Source organism: Malania oleifera, chromosome 4 (assembly GCF_029873635.1).
Source record: "Malania oleifera isolate guangnan ecotype guangnan chromosome 4, ASM2987363v1, whole genome shotgun sequence".
Lineage (NCBI taxonomy): Eukaryota > Viridiplantae > Streptophyta > Magnoliopsida > Santalales > Ximeniaceae > Malania > Malania oleifera.
The window spans coordinates 10806189-10827678 of NC_080420.1; the positions used below are offsets into that span (position 1 = coordinate 10806189).

Here is a 21490-nt window from a genome sequence, read left to right on the forward strand (position 1 = left end):
TGTAATGAATTTAATTACAAATCAGCAAGTGGAGTAATGAAGGTGAGTAAAAGTATCTTAACAGTGATGAAGGGGTTGAAATGTATCTTAACAGTGATGAAGGGGCTGAAATTAGTAGAAAATGTCTATACACTGGTAGGTACCACAATTGTAGGAGAAGCTACAGTTGTAGAGTCTAAGTTAGATATATAGTACAATTTTGTGGCATATGTGGTTAGGTCATTTCGGTGAGCATGGGACGATGGAGCTTCATAAGAGAAATCTATTGAAGGGTTTCAAAACATGCAAACTTAATTTCTGCAGCTATTGGATCATTGGGAAATAAAATAGGGTGTAGTTCAAGATAGCCACACACAAGACAGGGGGAATTATTAATGATGTTCATATAGAGGTTTGGAGACCAGTAAGGGTTGCATCATAGAGAGGACATAACGTATTTCGTGAGTTTTATTGATGATTATTCGTGAAAGATATGGGTGTACTTCATGCGACACAAGTCAAAAACATTTTCCAAGTTCAAGTTGTGGAAATATGAAGTAGAAAACCAGACTGGGAGGAAGATCAAATGCCTCAGGTCCAACAATGGTATTGAGTACAAAGATTCAAAGTTCGCAAAGTTGTGTGAGTAGCATGGGATTAAGAGACACTTCACCGTACGCAAGACACCACAACAAAATGGTGTAGCGAAAAGGATGAATAGAACAATAACTTAAAAAGCTACGTTTCTTATGTTGAATATAGGGCTTGCAAAGAACTTCTAGGGAGAAGCAATGATGATGGCATGTTTCTTGATTAATAGATTAATCACTAAGGGCAACACTAGATGGGAAAGTAGTAGAGGAGGTGTGGACAAGCATCGCGGTAGACTACTCTGGTTTGAGAGTGTTTAGGTGTCCAACCTACGTGCATGTTTCTAGTAAGGAGAGATTGAAGCTTGATGCAAAGTCTAGATAGTGTATCTTTCTATGGTATCAGAAAGGGGTGAAAGGTTTCAAGCTCTAAGATTTGAAGGCAAACAAGGTGGTGATTAATAGAGATGTGGTTTTTTATGCGTAAGTCATATTACAGCGTACTCAGGAAGAATAGAAACAAGTGCTAGAAAATTATAGCAGTAATGAGCATGTTGTGTAGGTGGTGCTAGAGACTCATAGTAGAGAGGACAATATTCAGAATGCAGGGAGTTCTACCTTAGGAGACTAGCAGCATAACAATATAGCTATAGATAGGCCCAGGCACACTATCAGGCCACCCACCAAGTATGGTTTTGATGATTTGATTTCTTGTGCACTCATTACTAGTAGCGGGGATCCTTCTACTTTTTTCAAGAGGCGGTGCATAGCCAAGAGAAGAGTTGATGGATGGTGCTATGGTGGAGGAGATGGAGTCTCTGCACAAGAACTAGACATGGGAGTTGGAGGAGCTTCCATAGGGGAAAATAGAAATAGGATGCAAATGGGTGTATAAGAAGAAAGTAGTATCAAAAAATGAGAGAAAAAAATTCAAGGATTGTCCAGTAGCAAAGGGTTATTCACAGAGGAAATGGATTGACTATGATGAGATCTTCTCCCATGTGGTCAGACACACTTCCATCAGGGCAGTGTTGGGTTTGGTAGTGCATTTTGATATGAATTTGGAATAGATGGATATAAAGACAATTTTTCTTCATGGTGATTTGGAGGAGCTGATTTATATGGTATAGCCAAAAGGGTTCAGTCAGCCTGGACAGGAACACTTGGTCTGTAAATTAAGAAAATCACTTTATGGGTTAAAACGGTCTTAAAGGTAGTGGTACAAGTGATTTGAATCCTACATTATCCAAATTGGCTATAGGATGTAAGTATGATTGTTGTGTTTTATGTGAAGATCCTTGATGATGATTCATTTATTTTCCTATTACTTTACATGGATGATATGTTGATTACTACAAAGAGTATGAGTGAGGTCAACAAGTTGAAAACTTTGTTGAGCAAATAATTTGATACGAAGGATTTGGGTGTGGCCAAGAAGATTCTTGGAATGGATGTTCGTTGGGAAAGATCTTCCAAGAGAATATCGTTATCTCAGTGTAGCTATGTTGAGAGAGTGTTGGAGAGGTTCAGCACAGATAATGCAAAACCAGTGAGTACACCTTTGGTGAATCATTTTAATTATATTGTCTACAGCCCAATGCTCGAAAATAGATGATGAAGTTCAAGACATATCAAAGGTTCCATATCCTAGTGTGGTGGGGTGCTTGATGTATGCTATGGTTTGCAGAAGATCGAATCTGGCACAAGTTGTCAGTGTGGTGAGCAAGTTTCTATCAAATCTGGGACAACAACATTGGGATGCAATCAAGTGGATTTTCATATACTTGAGGGGTACTACAGACTATGACATCATGTTTAGCAGACAATAGGGTGATTCTTCAGTTGTGGGATACATGGATGCAGACTATGCATGGGTCTTGGATGATAGGAAGTTTATCACAAGGTACGTATTCAACCTTGTGGGGGGCTTATTTGTTGGAGGTCAATGGTTCAGTCTCTAGTTGTACTATCTACTACTGAGTGAGAGTATATGGCAATGGCTGAAGCTGCCAAGAAAGCTTTGTGACTTATAGGGTTGGTCAATATTGGGCTTTGTGGAGCCTAGTTATATATCGGCTCAAGCCTAGCCAAAAATACTGAGAGTCTCGCCCAAGTGCTTGACCATGAAGACACTGAAGGGTAACCAAGTTAAGATTTTAAGTTATCCTGAAGGACGAAATCTCGAGAGGCTCGACCATTGTCTTGACCAGCAAGACTTAATGGTGCGACTAGGTCAAGGATGCTGAAGTTTAAGATTCCTGATTTCCTGTGAGGTTCAACCAGGTTGTAACCATAGGGAACAGGTGTGCGACTAGGATATATATTTCTAGTGTTCATCTATGTGCGTGAGGTGGGCGTAGGAGTGTGAAGCAGCGTGGAGAGAGTGTGAGATTCTTGTGTGCACGATCCAAAGGTGTTCTCTTTGGTGTTTAAGGTGTGTGCACATTGTTTCTTCCTTGTTGAGAGTGAGAGAACTGTAATTGCTACACTCTATATTCTTCCCTAATAATAGTGAAATCCATGTTGTTGGCCTAACTGGGCTTTTCAATCTTGTTTTGATGATAACAAATGAAGGATATTTTAACATATGTTGTTGAGTGACTTTATTTCAAGATCACATGAAACTACACTCATGATTGTCATGGAAGCAAGCTAAAAAGCAAAGTCAGTCAAGTGAAAGCTTCTCAAAGTATTAAAGCAATAAAAGACAAATGAAAAGCTTAAAAGTTAAGTGGGACTCAAAGTCAAGCTGAACCTCAAGAGACTTGAAGACTTAGTACTTAAAAAGTCATATTCAGTAAAGTCGTTTGTAAGTACTTCAAATCAAATATAATTTAGAAATATGAAACTCGTTAGGGTGCAAAGACTTAGAGACCAGTTTTTGAAAACCCTGAAAAATGATTTTGTAAAGTTACATTTAAGTCTTTTAAATTATATGGGTTTACAAATCAAAATTTGAAGATTTTGGAAAAAAATAATGGACTAGTCAATCGACTGAGCAGAACACACTGGAATGGCTCAGCCGACTAACCATTATGAACTAGGATCAGTTAGCCGACTAACAACCTGGTCTGTCCAGCTGACTGGCATTTTTGAACATGGTTCAGCTAGCTGACTGACAATTTACCGAATTTATTTTCTGGCAAACAGAAGGGTCTCAACCGCTTGTCAAGCCAACTGACTTTGTGAAATATACTACCTAGTCACTTGTCCAGCCAACTAACTCCATGGGATTTCAAATTTTGAAACTTCAATGGGAAAATTTTAAAATTAGTTTTTCAAATATGAACATTATAAAAACTTGGTGTTCTTCTAAACCCTACTCTTTTAACTTCTGCATTATATATATATTCTTGTGTATGCTAAGTGCAGGTTGCAGAGCTTAAACACTGAATTCAAAGAAGACTCTTAATCTATAGAAAGTACGTTTCAATTAACCATTTGCAGAACCCCACAAGGGAGTACGTTAGTTAATTTGTGGAAATCTTAATTAAGAGAAATGCAATAAACAATCAAGCCAAAGAAGGGCTTGCATACAAATTACATGGCTAATTACAAAAGCTGAAAGCAATTTAAAGAGTTGCAACTTCTTAGTTATTTTGGTTGTTGGTATTATTTGGTTGATTGGATTGTTTAAGTTTTCAGCAAATTGATTGTGTGTTTTTGTTTTGGTTGATAAATGATTACTTTACCAAAGTTTTGATGTAAGTACTAAACAAGTAATAGAATTTGAAAAGAACTTAAATTTTTAAAAAACCCAATTCACCCCACTCTTGGGATCGCTATTCTACTTTCAATTGGTATCAGAGCTAAGTTATAGTAAGTCTTAACTAGAAGCTATATAAAGATTGGAATGGCACACCTAGGAATAGCTCCCTTCGGAGAGGGCCTTAACTTGACCACCAAACTTTTGTGGACTGAATTATACTTTTTGAAGAGAATTTGTCTTCAAACTATGGATTGGAAGGCTTGGAAGGTTGTGAGAGATGGTGACTTAATTCCTACCAAGTTAGTAGATGGAAAAGAAATCCCTAAGGAAGAAAAAGACGTGATTGAAATCGATCACAAAATGCTACAAGTAAATTCAAGTGCTATTAATGTTTTATATTGTGTTCTATACTTTAATGAATTTAATAGAGCCATGGATTGCAAAACTGCTAAAGAAATTTGGGACAAGTTGAGAGTAACCTATGAAGGAACCGATGATGTTAGAGATAATAGGATTGCCATGCTAACTAGTGAATATGAAGTTTTTAAAATGAATCCGGATGAATCAATCACTAGCATGTATACTAGGTTCACCCACATAATAAATTCTCTCAATGCTTTAGGAAAAACATACTCTACCTATGAGATGATCCGTAAGATTCTTTGAGGTCTTCCACCCATATGGGAACCAAAGGCTACAGCCATAACCGAAGGAAGAATATTAAAAACACATCTCTAGATGAACTTATAGGATCACTACTCACTTGTGAAATGACTTTAAAAGAAAGAAATCCTAAAAATAAGAATAAGAAATACATATCTCTAAAAGCATCAAGAGAAAGCTTAAATAATGAAGATAGTGAATCAAGTGACTTAGATCAGGATGAACTAACCTTTATTACTAAAAGACTTGAAAAATTCTATAAAAGAAACAAGAAATTCTTTAGAAAATTCAGAGGAACAAAAATTGTAAAAGGTGAAACAAGTAAGAAGGAGAACAAAAGCAAGAATGATCCGCCAACTTGTTATCACTACAAAAAGGTAGGACACATCAAGCTGGAATGTCGTCAACTCAAAAAGGATAAGAAGAAGAAGAAAATAGCGATGAAAGCCACATGGGATGACACGAACTCAAGTGAATTTGAAAAAGAAACCAGCGAGCAAGAGATGACAAACTTATGCTTCATGACACACAATGAAGAGATAAATTCCTATTACTCCTCAGAAGAATCAAGTAATCAATCATGCAACTACTCTTGTGTTAGTATGCCAACTTACAAGGAACTTCAAGTTGAGTTATTTACTCTTCACAATAGATTTAGAAAGAAAGAACAAAATGAAAATCTTAAAAGCCAAGTAGAATCCTATAAATCCATTGAAAAAGAAAAGGATTCCCACATTGATAATCTAATGGAGAAAATAAATTATATGTCACAAGAATTAGTCAAGCTACAAGTAAATGATCAAAGCAAGAAAGATTTAGAAATAATTGATCTCAAAAAGACAATTGAAGATAAAGAGAAGATTATTTACAACTTCACCAAAGGTAAAGAAAATTTTGAGAAGATGGTAGGACAACAAAGAATGAATGACAATAAAGAAGGAATCGGTTATAATGGAATCACAAATAAAAGAAAGAAGAAATTGTTCATGGGGTATTTTGTAAAAGAGGCAAAACACTATGCTAGCACATCCTCAACTAATATACATGAACATACCACATGCTACTTGTGTGAAAACAAAGGACATATCATGTTTAATTGTCCTTTTAAAAAGAAGTATGTTAAAGTTAAAAATGAATGGAAAGAAAACAATGGAACTAGATAAGATTTAAAGAAAATTAAGAAAGTTTGGATTCCAAAAAGTAACACCATGAATCCTTCATTGTAGGTATGCTTTAGGACAACACCATCAAAGGAAAAGTGGTACTTGGACAGCAAGTGTTCAAGACATATGACCGGAGATAGATCCAAGTTCACTACATTAGTACAAAAAGATGGGGGATATGTCACCTTCGGCGACAATGCTAAAGGCAAAATTATTGGAATCGGTAAAATAGGTAAGGAACCCTTACTCATTATTGATGATGTGTTGTTAGTATATGGCCTAAAACATAATCTTTTAAGTATAAGTCAACTTAGTGATAAAGGATTTGACATACTCTTTAAGCAAAATAAATGTTTAGTTCAAAATCCTAATAAACAAGAAATCCTACTCACAACTTATAGGGTTAACAATGTATATTGCATAAATCTTGACAATCTAGTTGATCAAAGTGCAACATGCTTGGCTACCATAAATGAAGCCAGTTGGCTTTGGTATAGAAGACTAGGTAATGCAAGCATGGACTTACTATCAAAATTATCTAAAAAGAATTTGGTCAAGGGATTACCTAATTCAAAATTTATAAAGGATAAAATTTGAGATGCGTGTCAACTAGGAAAAAAAATTAAAACAAGCTTTAAAATGAAGAAACATATCTCTTCTAGTAGACCCTTAGAACTCATTCATCTAGACTTATTTGGTCCTACTAGAACCCAAAGCTTAGGAGGTAAGCAATATACCTTTGAAATAGTAGATGACTATTCTAGGTTCACTAGGGTATTATTTTTAGCCTCCAAAGATGAAGCTTGTAACTTACTAATAAATTTATGTAAGAAACTCCAAAATGAAAAAGGATATAATGTGTCAAACATAAGGAGTGATCAAGGTAGAGGATTCAACAATAAGAATGTTGAAAAATTTTGTAATGAACATAGTATTAATCATAATTTTTCAGCACCTAGAACTCCACAACAAAATGGAGTTGTAGAAAGGAATAACTGAACACTACAAGAAATGGCTAGAGCTATGTTAAATGAACATAATCTACCGAAATATTTTTGAGCTGAAGCGGTAAATACTGCATGCTATGTAATCAATAGAGTATCTATAAGATCAAAGTTAAATAAGACACCATATGAACTTTGTAAAGGTAGAAGGCCAAATATTTCATATTTTCATGTGTTCAAATGTAAATGCTTTGTATTGAACGATAAAGATGAGTTAGGAAAATTAGATGCAAAAGCTGATGAAGGAGTATTTTTAGGTTATTCATTAAAAAGTAAAGACTTTAGGATATACAATAAAAGGACACTTACTATTGTTCAATCAATACATGTAACATTCGATGAAGAAAACCCTTTCAACAAAACACCAAAAGCTGAAGATGGACACCCCATTCAAAAATTAGAAGACTTAGAAATAGTTGAAGCAAAATAAGAAGTAAAAGAAAAGGAAGAAATCATTCAAGAAACTCCAAATGATAAACCCATAGAAAATTCTGAATTACCAAAAGAATGGTACTATGTTAGAAATCACCCAAAAGAACAAATAATCAGAGAACCATCAAAAGGTATAATTACTAGGTCATCCTTGAAAAATGTATGCAATCACTACGCATTTCTATCTCAAGATGATCCTAAAAATGTAGAAGAAGCATTAAATGATGATTCATGGATTATAACCATGCAAGAAGAACTAAATCAGTTTGAAAGAAGTCAAGTATGGTAATTAAAGCCCAAACCTAAAGATCATTCAATCATAGGAACTAAATGGGTTCCTAGAAATAAGAAGGATGAAAATGGGATAATTGTTAGAAACAAAGTCAGCCTAGTAACTCAAGGATATAATCAAGAAAAACGTATTGATTATGATGAAACCTTTGCCCCCGTAGCAAGAATGGAAGCAATTAGAATGCTTCTAGCCTATGCAACCCATAAGAAATTCAAGTTATGTCAAATGGATGTGAAAAGTGCTTTCTTAAATGGGTATATAAATGAAGAATTATATGTAAAACAACCTCCGGGTTTTGAAGATATAAAATATCCTGATCATGTATTTAAATTAACTAAAGCTTTGTATGGTTTAAAACAAGCTCCTAGAACTTTGTATGAAAGATTAAGTAAATTCTTACTTAACAATAATTTTGCAAGAGGAAAAGTAGATAACACTCTATTCATCAAGACTAAAAATAAAGACACGCTAAAAGTTCAAATATATGTGGATGATATCATATTTGGTGCTACAAATGAATATCTATGTAAAGAATTTGCAAAATGCATGCAAAAAGTGTTTGAAATGAGTATGATGGGAGAGCTAGATTACTTCTTAGGATTACAAATTGAGCAAGCTAAAAATGAAACATTCATAAATCAAACCAAATACATTAGAGATATGCTAAAAAACTTTGATATGGAAGAAAGTAAACCTATAGGAACTCCTATGAGCACCTCCACGAGTCTTGATAAGGATGAAAAGGGAAAACCAATTGACACAAAACATTACTAAGGACCAATAGGAAGCTTATTGTATTTAATAGCTAGTAGACCCGATATTATGTTTAGTGTGTGCATGTGTGCTAGATTTCAATCAAAACCTAAGGAATCTCATCAAGTTGCTGTAAAAAGAATTCTAAGATACTTATTAGGCACAATTGAACTAGGACTATGGTATCCAAAAGACACCGGCTTTGAAATGATTAGTTATTTGGATGTAGATTATGCCAGATGAAAAATTGATAGAAAGAGTACAAATGACACGTCACTTCTTAGGAAGATCATTAGTATCTTGGTTTTCAAAGAAATAAAACTCTGTGGCCTTATCAACTACTGAGACCGAATATGTAGAAGCCGGGAGTTGTTGTGCACAAACACTATACATAAAACAACAATTAAAAGATCTCAATTTAGATTATCAAACAATACCAATTAAGTATGACAACACAAGTGTGATAAACATATCTAAAAATCCTATTTCACACTAAAGAACCAAGCACATTGACATAAGACATCTTTTTCTAAGATATCATGCTAAAAAAGAAGACATAAATCTTGAATTTATCAATACAAATGATCAATAGGCTGATATCTTTACTGAACCTCTCTCAGAAAATAGATTCATAACCATTAGAAGAGATCTTGGTCTATTTCACGGTAGAGAAATTGAGTAAAAGTCAAAATTTAAGAAAGATCAATAGTCAACTGACTGATCACAGGCCTGACAGACTGACTGAAAAAATGCATGAGAAGAGTGTCACAGACAGCTACCTGACCCAAGACCCAGCTGACTGACTGAGATATTTTTTTTCTAAAATAGAGACCAGTCAGCCAACTGACCCTGTAGTCAGCCGACTGACTAGCAAAAAAATTCTAAACTCATTTATAAAAATCCGAGCCATTTGAGTGGTCAGCCAACTAACCTAGGCTTTGTTCTTACCTGTGCTCCCTTTCTCTCCCTTTCCTCAATTCCTCCTTTTCCAAAAATCACCAAAATCTTGTATTCCATTTCCAAAATCTAACACTGCCTTATCAAAACCACCTTCACATAATGCCGAGGATCAAGTCTATAGGAAGTAAGAAACCCTCCACTTCATCTCAGCCCACTGAAGATTCTTCGATCAAGCAATGGCTTGTAGTCCCACACGCCAAAAGCTTTTATCGAAATCATCTAAACACAGCAAATCCAATCCTAGGTAAAATCCTTGATGCTTCATTTTTCACATTTGATTTCCCACAAATAATTTCCTTAGTCGAGGCCATAGGATGGAAAATTTTCGTTCTCTATCAAGCTAAGGGACACTTCCCAAACCTTGTTAAAATTTTCTACACAAATCTTGTTAAGGAAGAAAACGGACTTTCTACCAAAGTGATGAGAAAATCTATCTCTCTCTCTTTCGAATCCCTTGCAAAAATTTTTAAAATCACCAATGGAGATTTTGAATGTCCTACTTTTGGTACTTCTTGCATTCTAGAACAGGACTTCACTCTAAAAGAATTCCTTCCCTTGATATTGGATACCGAGCCTGTTTCTTTTGACAATCCTCCATTATACAAACGTTTGAATCTTCAAGCACAAATTTTACAAACAATTATCACATAGAATATACTTCCTTAAACTGGATCATATGCATATATCTCCGATGCAGACTGCTTTGTCCTCTGGTGCTTGCTCAAGGGAAAGAAACTAGACTTACCGAGTTTTATGCTTAAATGGATGATATCGCGTGTAGAAGCACAGTGAGTTACCCTTCCTTATGGAGGAATCCTAAACATGCTTTTTTCAAAACTCCAAGTATCCTCCTCTTCTGATTTCTTTGTGAAACACACCCATTGTGGCATTTTCAATTCCACAACTCTCAAATTAACGGGTTATGAAAAGTAAGAGGATGGATGGATTCTAAAAGGAAGTGGAGGTCAAGTACGTCAACCCCCTGTTACTGTTACTCCTACATAGTTTAATCCATTTTACCAGCAATTCACCACCTTTAGCCAAACCATGCAAACAGGGGTCCAATCACATGTTAAAGAATGCTTATAGTAAGGGGGAGTTTGTTTTTTTTCAAAGGAACCCTCATCTTTGCTCCTCGTTTGTCATCATCAAAAAGGGAGAAATTGTTGGTCTAACTAGACTTTTCAATCTTATTTTGATGATATAAAATGAAGGATATTTTAACATGTGTTGTTGAGTGACTTTATTTCAAGATTACATAAAACTACACTCATGATTGTCATGAAAGCAAGCTGGAAATCAAAGCCAATCAGTGAAAGTAGCTTCTCAGAGCATTGAAACAATAAAAGACAAATGAAAAACTTAAAAGCTAAGTGGGACTCGAAGTCAAGCTGAACCTCAAGAGACTTGAAGACTTAGTATTTAAAAAGTCATATTCAGTAAATTCGTTTGTAAGTACTTCAAATCAAATATAATTTAGAAATATGAAGCTCATTAGGGTGCAAAGACTTAGGGACCAGTTTTTGAAAACCTTGGAAAATGATTTTGTAAAGTTACATTTGAGTCTTTTAAATTACAAGGGTTTACAAATCAAAATTGGAAGATTTTGGAAAAAGAATGAACTGGCCAGCTAACTGACTAGAACACACTAGAATGGCTTAGCTAACTGACACAAGTTATATGTTGAAAATCTGCTTAACCGACTAACCATTATGAACTAGGATCAGTCAGCCGACTGACAACCTAGTTTGTCCAATCGACTGACATTTTTTAACGTGGTTTAATCAGCTGACTAAAAATTTACTGAATTTACTTTCTGACAATAAGCAGAAGGGTCTCAGCCGCCTGTCTAGTTGACTGACCCTGTGAAATACACTACCCAGACTCCTGTCTAGCCAACTGACTCCATGGGATTCCATATTTTTAAACTTCAACAGAAAAATTTTAAAAATTAGTTTTTTAAATATGAACGTTATAAAAACTTGGAGTTCTTCTCAACCATACTCTTCTAATTTCTGCACTATATATATTCTTGTGTATACTAAGTGCAAGTTGCAGAGCTTAAACACTGAATTCAAAGAAGACTCTTAATCTATAGAAAGTACATTTCAATTAACTGTTTGCGGAATCCCACAAGGGAGTACGCTGGTTGATTTGCAGAAATCTTAATTAAGAGAAATGCAATAAACAATCAATCCAAAGTAGGGCTTGCATACAAATTACAGGGCTAATTACAAAAGTTGAAAGCAATTCAAAGGATTGCAACTTCTTGGTTATTTTGGTTGTTGGTATTGTGTAGTAGATTGGATTGTTTAAGTTTTTAGCAAATTGATTGTGTGTTTTGGTTTTGGTTAATGATTGATTGATTTACTTAAGTTTTCCTGTAAGTACTAAACAAGTACGTAAAAGAATTTAAAAAAGAAACTTAAATTTTTAAAAAAACCCAATTCGCCCCCCCCCCCCTCTTGGGATCACTATTCTACTTTCACATGCAACTCTGTGGATGTAGGCAACATTGCAGAACCACGAAAATATTGTCCTGTGTGTGCGTGTGATTATTCTCTTTGGCATGTGCTTGTTTCTATCTTGTTTCTCACAGGTTTTGGGCTCTGGGAATTTCTGTGTGTGTGTTTATTTCCCATACAATTAGCATCAGAGCCAGGTTAGGCTTGAGTGGGAGCAATGGCAGAGGAAGCAAGAAAGACGCTTGGGATAGAAAAGTTTGATGGCACAGACTTTGGATTCTGGAGGACGCAAATCGAGGATTATCTCTATGGGAAGAAGTTGTATCTACCGCTTTTAAGAGAAAAACCTGCGACTATGAAGGATAAGGAATGAACTTTCCTTGATAGACAGGTACTTGGAGTTATCAGATTAATTTTTTCTAGGTCTGTTGCACATAATGTTGTAAAGGAGAAAACCACAGCAGATTTGATGAAGGCGTTGTCAAGTATGTATGAAAAGCCATCTGTGAATAACAAGGTACACCTGATGAAGAAACTATTTAATTTAAAGATGGCTGAGAATGCATCGGTTGCAGAACATCTGAGTGATTTTAACACAATCACAAATCAATTTTCGTCTGTAGAAATTGATTTTGAAGATGAGATACGTGCACTGATTGTTTTGGCTTCATTGCCAAACATTTGGGAGGCCATGAGGATGACTGTAAGTAACTCCACAGGAAAGGGAAAACTAAAGTATAACGACATAGGAGATTTAGTTTTGGTTGAGGAGATTCGCAGAAAGGATGCTGGTGAAACCTTAGGATCTGGTTCTGCCCTAAACCTTGAGACAAGAGGCAGATGTCATGATAGAAATTCAAATCGAGGCAGATCAAAATCCAAAAATTCTAATAGGAACAGAAGCAAATTGAGACCTAGCCAAAAGGGGCACTGCTGGAACTGTGGGAAAATGGGTCACTTCAGGAGGCAATGTAAAAGTCTCAAGAAGAAGAATGAAGATGACTCTGCTAATGCCGTAATAGAGGAGGTACAGGATGCACTACTTATTGCAGTAGACAGTCCACTTGATGGCACAACCTTGGATGTTGTGGGTATGGGAAACATCCGGATGTCGTTGCTCAATGGATTTGTTTGGTTACTAGAGAAGGTACGACATATTCCTAACCTGAGAAGGAATCTGATTTTTGTCAGACAACTTGATGATGAAGGGCATGTGATGTTGTTCGCTGATGGCACTTGAAAGGCTACAAAAGAAGCTAGAGTATTGGCTCGTGGAAAGAAGTATGGTACTCTATATATGACCTCAAGTCCAAGAGATGCAATTGCAATTGCTGATGGGAGCACTGATATAAGTTTATGGCACTATAGACTTGTTCACATGAGTGAGAAAGGGATGAAGATGTTGCTGTCGCAACGGAAGCTACCAAAATTGAAGTCTATTGATTTTGACTAGTGTGAAACCTGCTTTTTAAGGAAGCAGAAAAGGGTGAGCTTCTTGAAAATCGACAGAACACCGAAAGCTAGAAAATTGGAGTTAGTGCACACTAATTTGTGGTGGCCTTCTCCGGTTGCATCCCTTGGAGGATCAAGATATTATATCACTTTCATTAATGAATCAACCATAAAGGTTTGGGTTTATTTTCTGAAAAATAAATTTGATGTATTTTACACTTTTAAGAAGTGGAAGGCTATGGCTAAGACTAAGACAGGTTTGAAAGTAAAATATTTGAGGTCAAACAATGGAGGAGAGTACATAGATGGAGGGTTTAGAGACTATTGTGCTGCACATGGAATCAAAATGGAGAATACCATTCTTGGGACACCACGGCAAAATGGTGTGGCTGAACGCATGAACAGAACTCTCAATAAGCGTGCTAGGAGTAGGAGGTTGCATGCTGGACTACCAAAAACTTTCTAAGCTGATGCTCTTAGCACTGCAGCTTACCTAATAAACCGAGGACCTTCGGTTCCCATGAGTTTTAGACTTCCTGAAGAGGTTTAGAGCAATAAAGAGGTTACGTTCTCTTATTTAAAAGTTTTTTGTCGTGTTTTTTATGTCCATATTGATTCTAATGCTCGTAGTAAACTTGATGTCAAGTCTAAAATATTTTTTTCATTGGCTATGATGATGAGAAATTCGTCTATCGGTTTTGGGATGAAAAAAACAGGAAAATCATCAAAAGTAGAAATGTGATACTTAATGAATAGATGATGTACAAGGATGAGTCAACTGTAGTGCCAGATGTCACTAAGATAGATCAAAAGAAATTTGAGTTTTTTAACTTAGATGAGTTGACGGAAAGAACTTCTAGGAAAGGGGTGAAGATGATAAGGAGAATGTAGAATCACAGGTAGATCAAAGTACACCTGTAGCTGTAGTCCGTAGATCTTCCAGGACTATTAAACCTCGACAACATTATTCACTCGCTTTAAATTATCTCCTATTGACTGATGGTGATGAACTAGAATGTTAAGATGAAGCCTTGTAGGATGAAAACTCAAGCAAGTGGGAGTTAGCCAAGAAGGATAAGATGGATTCCTTGTTGAGGAACCAGACTTGGGAACTGACTAAATTGCCAGTAGGAAAGAAGGTTTTGCACAACAACTGGGTATACATAATAAAGAATAAGCATGATGGTAGCAAGCGCTACAAAGCAAGATTAGTTGTTAAAGGATTCTAGTAAAAGGAGGGCATTGACTTCACAAAAATATTTTTTCCAATTGTGAAAATGTCTACAATTAGACTGGTACTAGGAATGGTGGCTGCTGAAAACCTACATCTTGAGCAGTTAGATGTGAAAATGACATTCCTTCATGGTGACTTGGAGGAAGACGTTTACATGAGTCAACCAGAAGGGTTTATTGTTCAGGGACAAGAAAATTTAGTCTGCAAACTAAGAAAGAGCTTGTATTGCCTAAAACAAGCTCCAAGATAGTGGTATAAGAAATTTGATAGTCTTATGCATAAAATTGAGTTCAAGAGATGTGAAGTTGATCACTGTTGCTATGTCAAGTTCTTTGGCAATTCTTACATCATTTTACTGTTGTATGCAGATGATATGCTCATTATAGGGTCTAGCATTGAGGAGATTAACAATATGAAGAAGCAATTGTCAAGACAACTTGGAATGAAGGATTTGGGAGCTGCAAAGCAAATCCTTGGAACGAGGATCATTAGAGAAAAGGCTAATGGTACATTGAAGCTCTCACAATCAGAGTATGTGAAGAAAGTTCTTAGCAGATTCAACATAAATGAAGCTAAACCAGTGAGCACACCCTTGGTAGTCAATTCAAATTAAGCAAAGAACAGTCACTAAAGACAAAAGAAGAAAGGGACCACATGAGCAAGGTGCCCTATGCCTCAACTATTGGCAACTTGATGTATGCCATTGTGAGTAGATTCATGAGTAGACCAAAAAAGCAACATTGGGAGGCAGTCAAATGGATTTTGAGATATCTGAGGGGTACATCAGATACATGTCTTTACTTCACAGGTACAAGTTTGAAACTGTAGGGTTATGTTGATACTGACTTCGCTGGTGATACTAATAGTGGAAAGAGTACTACTGGGTTTGTATTTGCTCTGGGTGGTACAACAATATCTTGGGCTTCAAATCTACAAAATATTGTTACTTTGTCTACTATAGAAGCTAAGTATGTTGAAGCAACTAAAACTAGAAAGGAAATGATTTGGTTACATGGTTTCTTAGATGAATTGGGTAAGAAGTAGAAGATGGGCATTCTACACAGTGATAGTTAGAATGCAATCTTTCTTACTAAGAATTCGGCTTTTCATTCAAAGTCGAAGCATATACATACAAAATACCACTTTATCTGTTACCTTGTTGAAGATAAGTTGGTAATACTTGAGAAGATCTGTGGATCTAAGAACCTGGAAAATATGTTGACTAAGGGTGTCACTATTGAGAAGCTGAAGTTGTGTGCAGCTTCAGTTAGCTTTCTAGCTTGAGGACAGGAGGATGAGTTTCAGGGACGAGAGATTATTCTTTCGGAGAATTGCGGTTGATGTTGGTGATTGAACTAGTCTCCAAGTGGGAGATTTGTTGGGCTTTGTGGAGCCTAGTTATGTTATCGGCCCAGGCCTAGCCAGAAATACTGAGAGTCTCGCCTAAGTTCTCGACCATGAAGACCCTAAAAGGCAACTTGGTCGAGATTCTGAGATATCCTAAAGGATGAAATTCCAAGAGGTTCGACCATCATCTCAACCAGTAAGACTTAATGGTGTGACTAGGTCGAGGATGCTAAAGTTCAAGATTCCTGATTTTTCGTGAGGTTCGACCAAGTCCAAACCATGGGGAACAGGGGTGCGACTAAATCGATGGCGATGATCTTCTATGCGAGATTTCGGCAGAACTTTCCTATCTCAAAAGTTATGATCTTGTAAACCATAAGTTATATATATTTCCAGTGTTCTTCTATGTGCGTGAGGTGGGCGTAGAAGTGTGCAGCAGTGTGGAGAGAGTGTAAGACTCTTGTGTGCACGATCCAAAGGTGTTCGCTTTGGTATTTAAGGTGTGTGCACATTGTTTCTTCCTTGTTAAGAGTGAGAGAAATTGTAATTGTTGCAATCTGTATTCCCTACAACTCTATGGGCATAGGCAACATTGTTAAACCACGTAAATATTGTCTTGTGTGTGCATGTGATTATTCTCTTTGGCGTGTGCTTGTTTCTATCTTGCTTCTCACACGTTTTGCATTCTGGGAATTTCTGAGTGTGTTTATTTCCCCTATAGTCAAGGAGTTAGGTATTCAGCAAGGCAGATTTCAATTGCATTGTAATAGTTAGAGGGTCATTTATTTGGCAAAGAACCAGGTGTGTCATGCGATGACCAAGCACACAGATGTGAGGTTTCACAGGATTAGGGAATTGGTTTCTTCTGGTGAACTATTGCTTGAGAAAGTTCACACTTTTAATAATGCAGCAGACATGCTGACAAAACATGTTACCACAGACAAGTTCAACCACTGCTTGGATTTGATTAATGTCTCCAGATGATAGATGGTAGGCATTCCAACCCATTGTCTTAGGCGGAGCTCCGGGTTATGTTTTCTTATTCTCATAAGGGGTGAATATTCGCCAAGGTGGATATTGTTGTAGTATGTGGCTCATATCAAGTGGAACACTTGTACAGAGAAAGCAGGCTGAAGAAAATAAGGATGCTAGTATGAAGAGAACTCTTGATGGTTTTCTATAGGTACATCGACAATTTCTTCCATAAGACAATTAGGAAGAAAATCATTGACGGTTTGTATAAATACAATGATGAAACCCTATTTTGGACGATAGTGAATTTCAACCACTGCTTGCTCCCATTGATGTAGGCATTGTGCCGAACCATATTAGATCTGTGTGTGTTTCTTGCTTTCCTTATCTCTATATGTGTTTCCGTAGTATTCATCATAATTGCTGCACTGCATGATCATTCATTCTCAACATTTCCTTCTTTACTTATCCTTTGTTTTTCTAACTTAACCATTGGAATCATCCGCTGTTGTAGACCTCAGATACTCCAAACCTTTCTTTTTTTCTTCTTTTCCTAGATCATCTAGGTCATGATCAAGCTAACAAATCCTAATCTAGATTTTAGTGGCAAAAACTAACATTTTAAAGAAAGCATGGGCTAAACTTAATCTAATTTAAAAAGTCAGACCTTTGTTCTACGAGTTCAGGAGTATAGTTATGAAAGAGGGATGCTTAGTTTTAAACCTTCCCTCACTTAAAAAACAAAAAAACAAAAAAAAAAAAAAACAAAAACAAAAAAAGAACAAAAAAAAACTTTTAAAAATGATGAAAAATAGTTAATTGAGATTTTTATGAAAATCAATTGATCTATTTATAAAAATAAATTAAAAAAGCTATTAGAAAGAAAGAAAATTGTCTTTAAATGTTTGGTAAAAATATTAAAAGTGACTAAAATGGATATGTATTTTTAAGAAATATAATTAATGTGATTTGATAATTTTGTAATATTTGAAAAAAAAAAAAGGATAACAAATGAAATATAATATTTTGTTTGGGGGGGGGGAACTAACTTCTAGCTTTTAAAAACTTGAAATCTGTAACTTTAAAATTGTCCGATATATCCAAAAGTTGGTTTATAAAAATTAAAATTTTCTTTAAAAAAGAGAAGTTGATGGAAAAAAAATAAAAAGAAAAAGAAAAAAAGCAGGTCATACTCACTCCAATAACCCTAAAATGATGCTATCACATACTTTCTTTGATCCAAATTAGAGGTTTTCAAAAGTAAACTATTCAAATTGTATGATTAAGGCTTAGTACCCCTGCTCAAGATAACTTTTGAAAGTAAACTTTTAAAAGGAACATAAGGAAATTGGGATTGTTGTAGAATTTGTTTGGCCATGGTCAGAAATTGGGGCTATAAAGAAAAAATTAACTTTCAGTAATTGATAAAAAATAAAATAAAATAAAAAATTTAGGGTGCCTAAAAATGTTTTATATAAATAAAATGAATATATTTTTTTATGCAATATAATTAATGGTTTGATAATTTTATAATATTTAAAAAATAAGCATTATAACAAAATAGAATATTTTGTCGAGAAAAAATGTTAATTTTTAACTTTTAAAAATTTTAAAATTGTAATTTTTAAAATCTCCAAAAAAAAAAGATATATCAATTAAATGAGAACAACTAATCCTCCCAAAACATGTAATAAGGTTGATCCATCGAAGTAATAATATCAACTTAACTCACAGCGTTCAAAAGAAAATCATCCCATAATCATAATAAGGAAATTAAGATATGAATGTTACCCTTAACTAAAAGAGGCTATTAAACATACACCAATGCTACTTTCCTATTCAACAGGTTTAACTCTTCCAAAGCAAGAAGCAAAAAGGACAAAATAAAGTAAAAACTTTATGTACAAAGAAAGATCATTTCTTTCTTAGTTTTTCATTTTAAAATTTTTTTGCACACAAAATCTTGATTTTGTAGAAATACAAAGAAAACCTCAAAAACTTACAAACTAACCCTAGATTTTTTTCGACATTTTTTACAATTATTTGAATTTTTGTGTATTTAGGGAAACTATTTTAACGGAAATATATGACATGCATTGATTCAGAGGATAGAGGATTAAAGGACCATTTCATATATTATAAGTATATTAAAATATATATTGTGTATTTATATTTTATACAATAGTTTAATAATTTAAATTACATTCTTATTTTTAATGACAATTTAAAATTTAGATTGGTTACTTTTATGCTATTCCTCTTTTAGAATTAGAACTTTGATTATGCTTTCCTTATGGATGTTTTTAAATTTATATAGGATGTTAATTTAAAATTTATAAATATTTGACTTTTTATTGATTTTTATGTAGGTTGCTAATTTAAAATATATAGTACTACATGATAACTATTATTTTAAAATAGTTATTTTTAATCTATTTTTTATTATGAAATCATAATGATGATTATATTGTTACTCGATAATAATACTTTTTTCTTGGGTAAAATATTAAATTCTTCTATTACACTGATTTAAGAATAGATGATTTACAAGAAGTGTCCTTCATCTGCATTAAACTAATTGTGAAAGGAAGTTTACCTCTAGGGCTTGCAGCCACACCTGGGGGAAGAAGACGAGGGATGATTGGTCCAGGGGCAGACGCAGGTGCCGCCGCACCCACGCTCTCGTTATAAAACGGGTACATTTCGAACCTCACATAACATGCGATCCTCAGGACCCTTCCCCCTTGCTTCCCGCCGCAGCAATCGGCGAGCATCGCTACGGCTTCTCCCAAACACCCACGACAATCGGACGACGACATATTCGGGGTGCACTGAGCCAGCGTGTACAGCGTCTGAAACCCAGAGAAGTTGGCTTCTGCTGTCGCAAACTTTTCCGGAGGCGATTGGTCCGTCGCCGCACGCGTCACTATCTTGCTCATCGTGTCGTTAAGCAACTGCGCAAATCGATTCGGATCCGTGATGTTCCCGGTATTCAGCATAGCGATGGACTTGGACGAATTAAACTGGATGGAGAAAATGTCGTTGGGGAAGAAATATTGGTCGGAGTAACGCAACATGCACTCGTCGTACCAGATTATGGCACTCCTCACCCTTGCGCATGTGCGGACGATCTCTACTCTGGCTGTGTCAACGCACTCTTGGCAGACGTCTGTGGCGACGTCGCCGCGACAGAGCGAGAGGCCGTAGACGGCGTGGGGATTGGAGTCGTCGACGCCGACGGCAGTGCATCGGAAGGGCCTGTTGTGGGTGGAGTCGTCGAAGGAAATTTTAGAAAGGAGGTAATTGAGATTGGATTGGTATGTGCTGTTTGGGGAGAACTCGGTTTCGTTTTTCGCGTCGCTGCCACAGAGGTAGGCGAGCGTGGGAGTGACTCGGGCGGAGCGCAGGAGGAGCAGAAAGGAAAGGAAAAGAAATACGGAGTAGGCTGTGGAGACGGCAGTCGTAGCACTGGAAGGTGGCATTGTTGAGATTATCGCCAGCTGCTGGGTTCTTCTCGATCCGCGGTTTGCCGACAGTGGGTAGCTGCCGTGTTTTTACCAACCTTATAGGAGCGCGTGAGTCCCATTGCACATAAACGACATTGGATAACGCCGCTGATTTATTTGTATTGCCTGTCTTTACGTTGACTGACTGATTTTTGAGGAAAAATCAACGTTGGTGGCAATATTGAATAGAATACATGCTCATGGGAAAGCACGGGGAAGTAAGAAAAAGGTAGTTGAGCTGAGAAGAAATTGTCCACTGTTTGATTAATTGTTTGATCTCAGAAAATAATCATCAATTATTTTCTTACAATTGTCGTTAGTTTCAGTTTGAACAAATTATTCTTAGCATTAAATCAGGTTGTGAAATAAGTCTTCTTCCAAACAATGTATAGCGGAATAACTATATTGTTGTAAAAGAATCAAACATATACTTGGAGACAATATAAATGGTGAATACAAAATATATATTCACAATCGTAACAATATAAGGAAAGTAATAATAAAGGCAACAATACCAGGATTACGTGGATCGAAAAAACCTACATCTACGGAAACAATCGGCAAGATATTTCACCATGATGATCAAATATTACATACTACAATGATCTTTTCTCTTTCTCTCACCCTCTCTCACTCTCTTTCCAGTCAAAATATGTCCAGAAGAATATATATAACAAGTCATCGGAGGTTTTTCTCTAATTACCTAACCACCCCAACATTCAAATTCAAAATTCAAAAAACTGCTCACAACCCAGAAGCACTCGTCGACGAGAATACGACATTCGCTGACGAGACAAAGAAGACCACTTGTCGACTAGTTTATATACTCATTGACAAGTCTTTGTTGCTGCCCTGCACCAAGAACACATCTATATGTTTTTCCCTTTATTTATAAACCCTCGAAATATAAGTTTGACGCCCTAAATTTTCTTTTTCATAATTAAATAATGCTTTGATACCGTATCTATA

The 21490-nt window shown here is 35.8% G+C and overlaps 1 protein-coding gene across 2 annotated transcripts in view; it reads right to left on the minus strand.

Moving 5' to 3' along the window:
- LOC131154198 (cysteine-rich receptor-like protein kinase 15) overlaps positions 1–20778 on the minus strand; it is a 48403-nt gene extending 27625 nt beyond the window's left edge. The window contains exon 1 of one of the 2 annotated variants that reach the window (XM_058106807.1): positions 19612–20778. In XM_058106807.1, coding sequence (XP_057962790.1) covers positions 19612–20497 — 886 coding nt within the window. In that variant the 5' untranslated portion in view covers positions 20498–20778. The remainder of the gene's footprint in view (positions 1–19611) is intronic. The other variant, XM_058106806.1, reaches the window with a different exon arrangement.
- Positions 20779–21490: the final 712 nt, after the last annotated feature.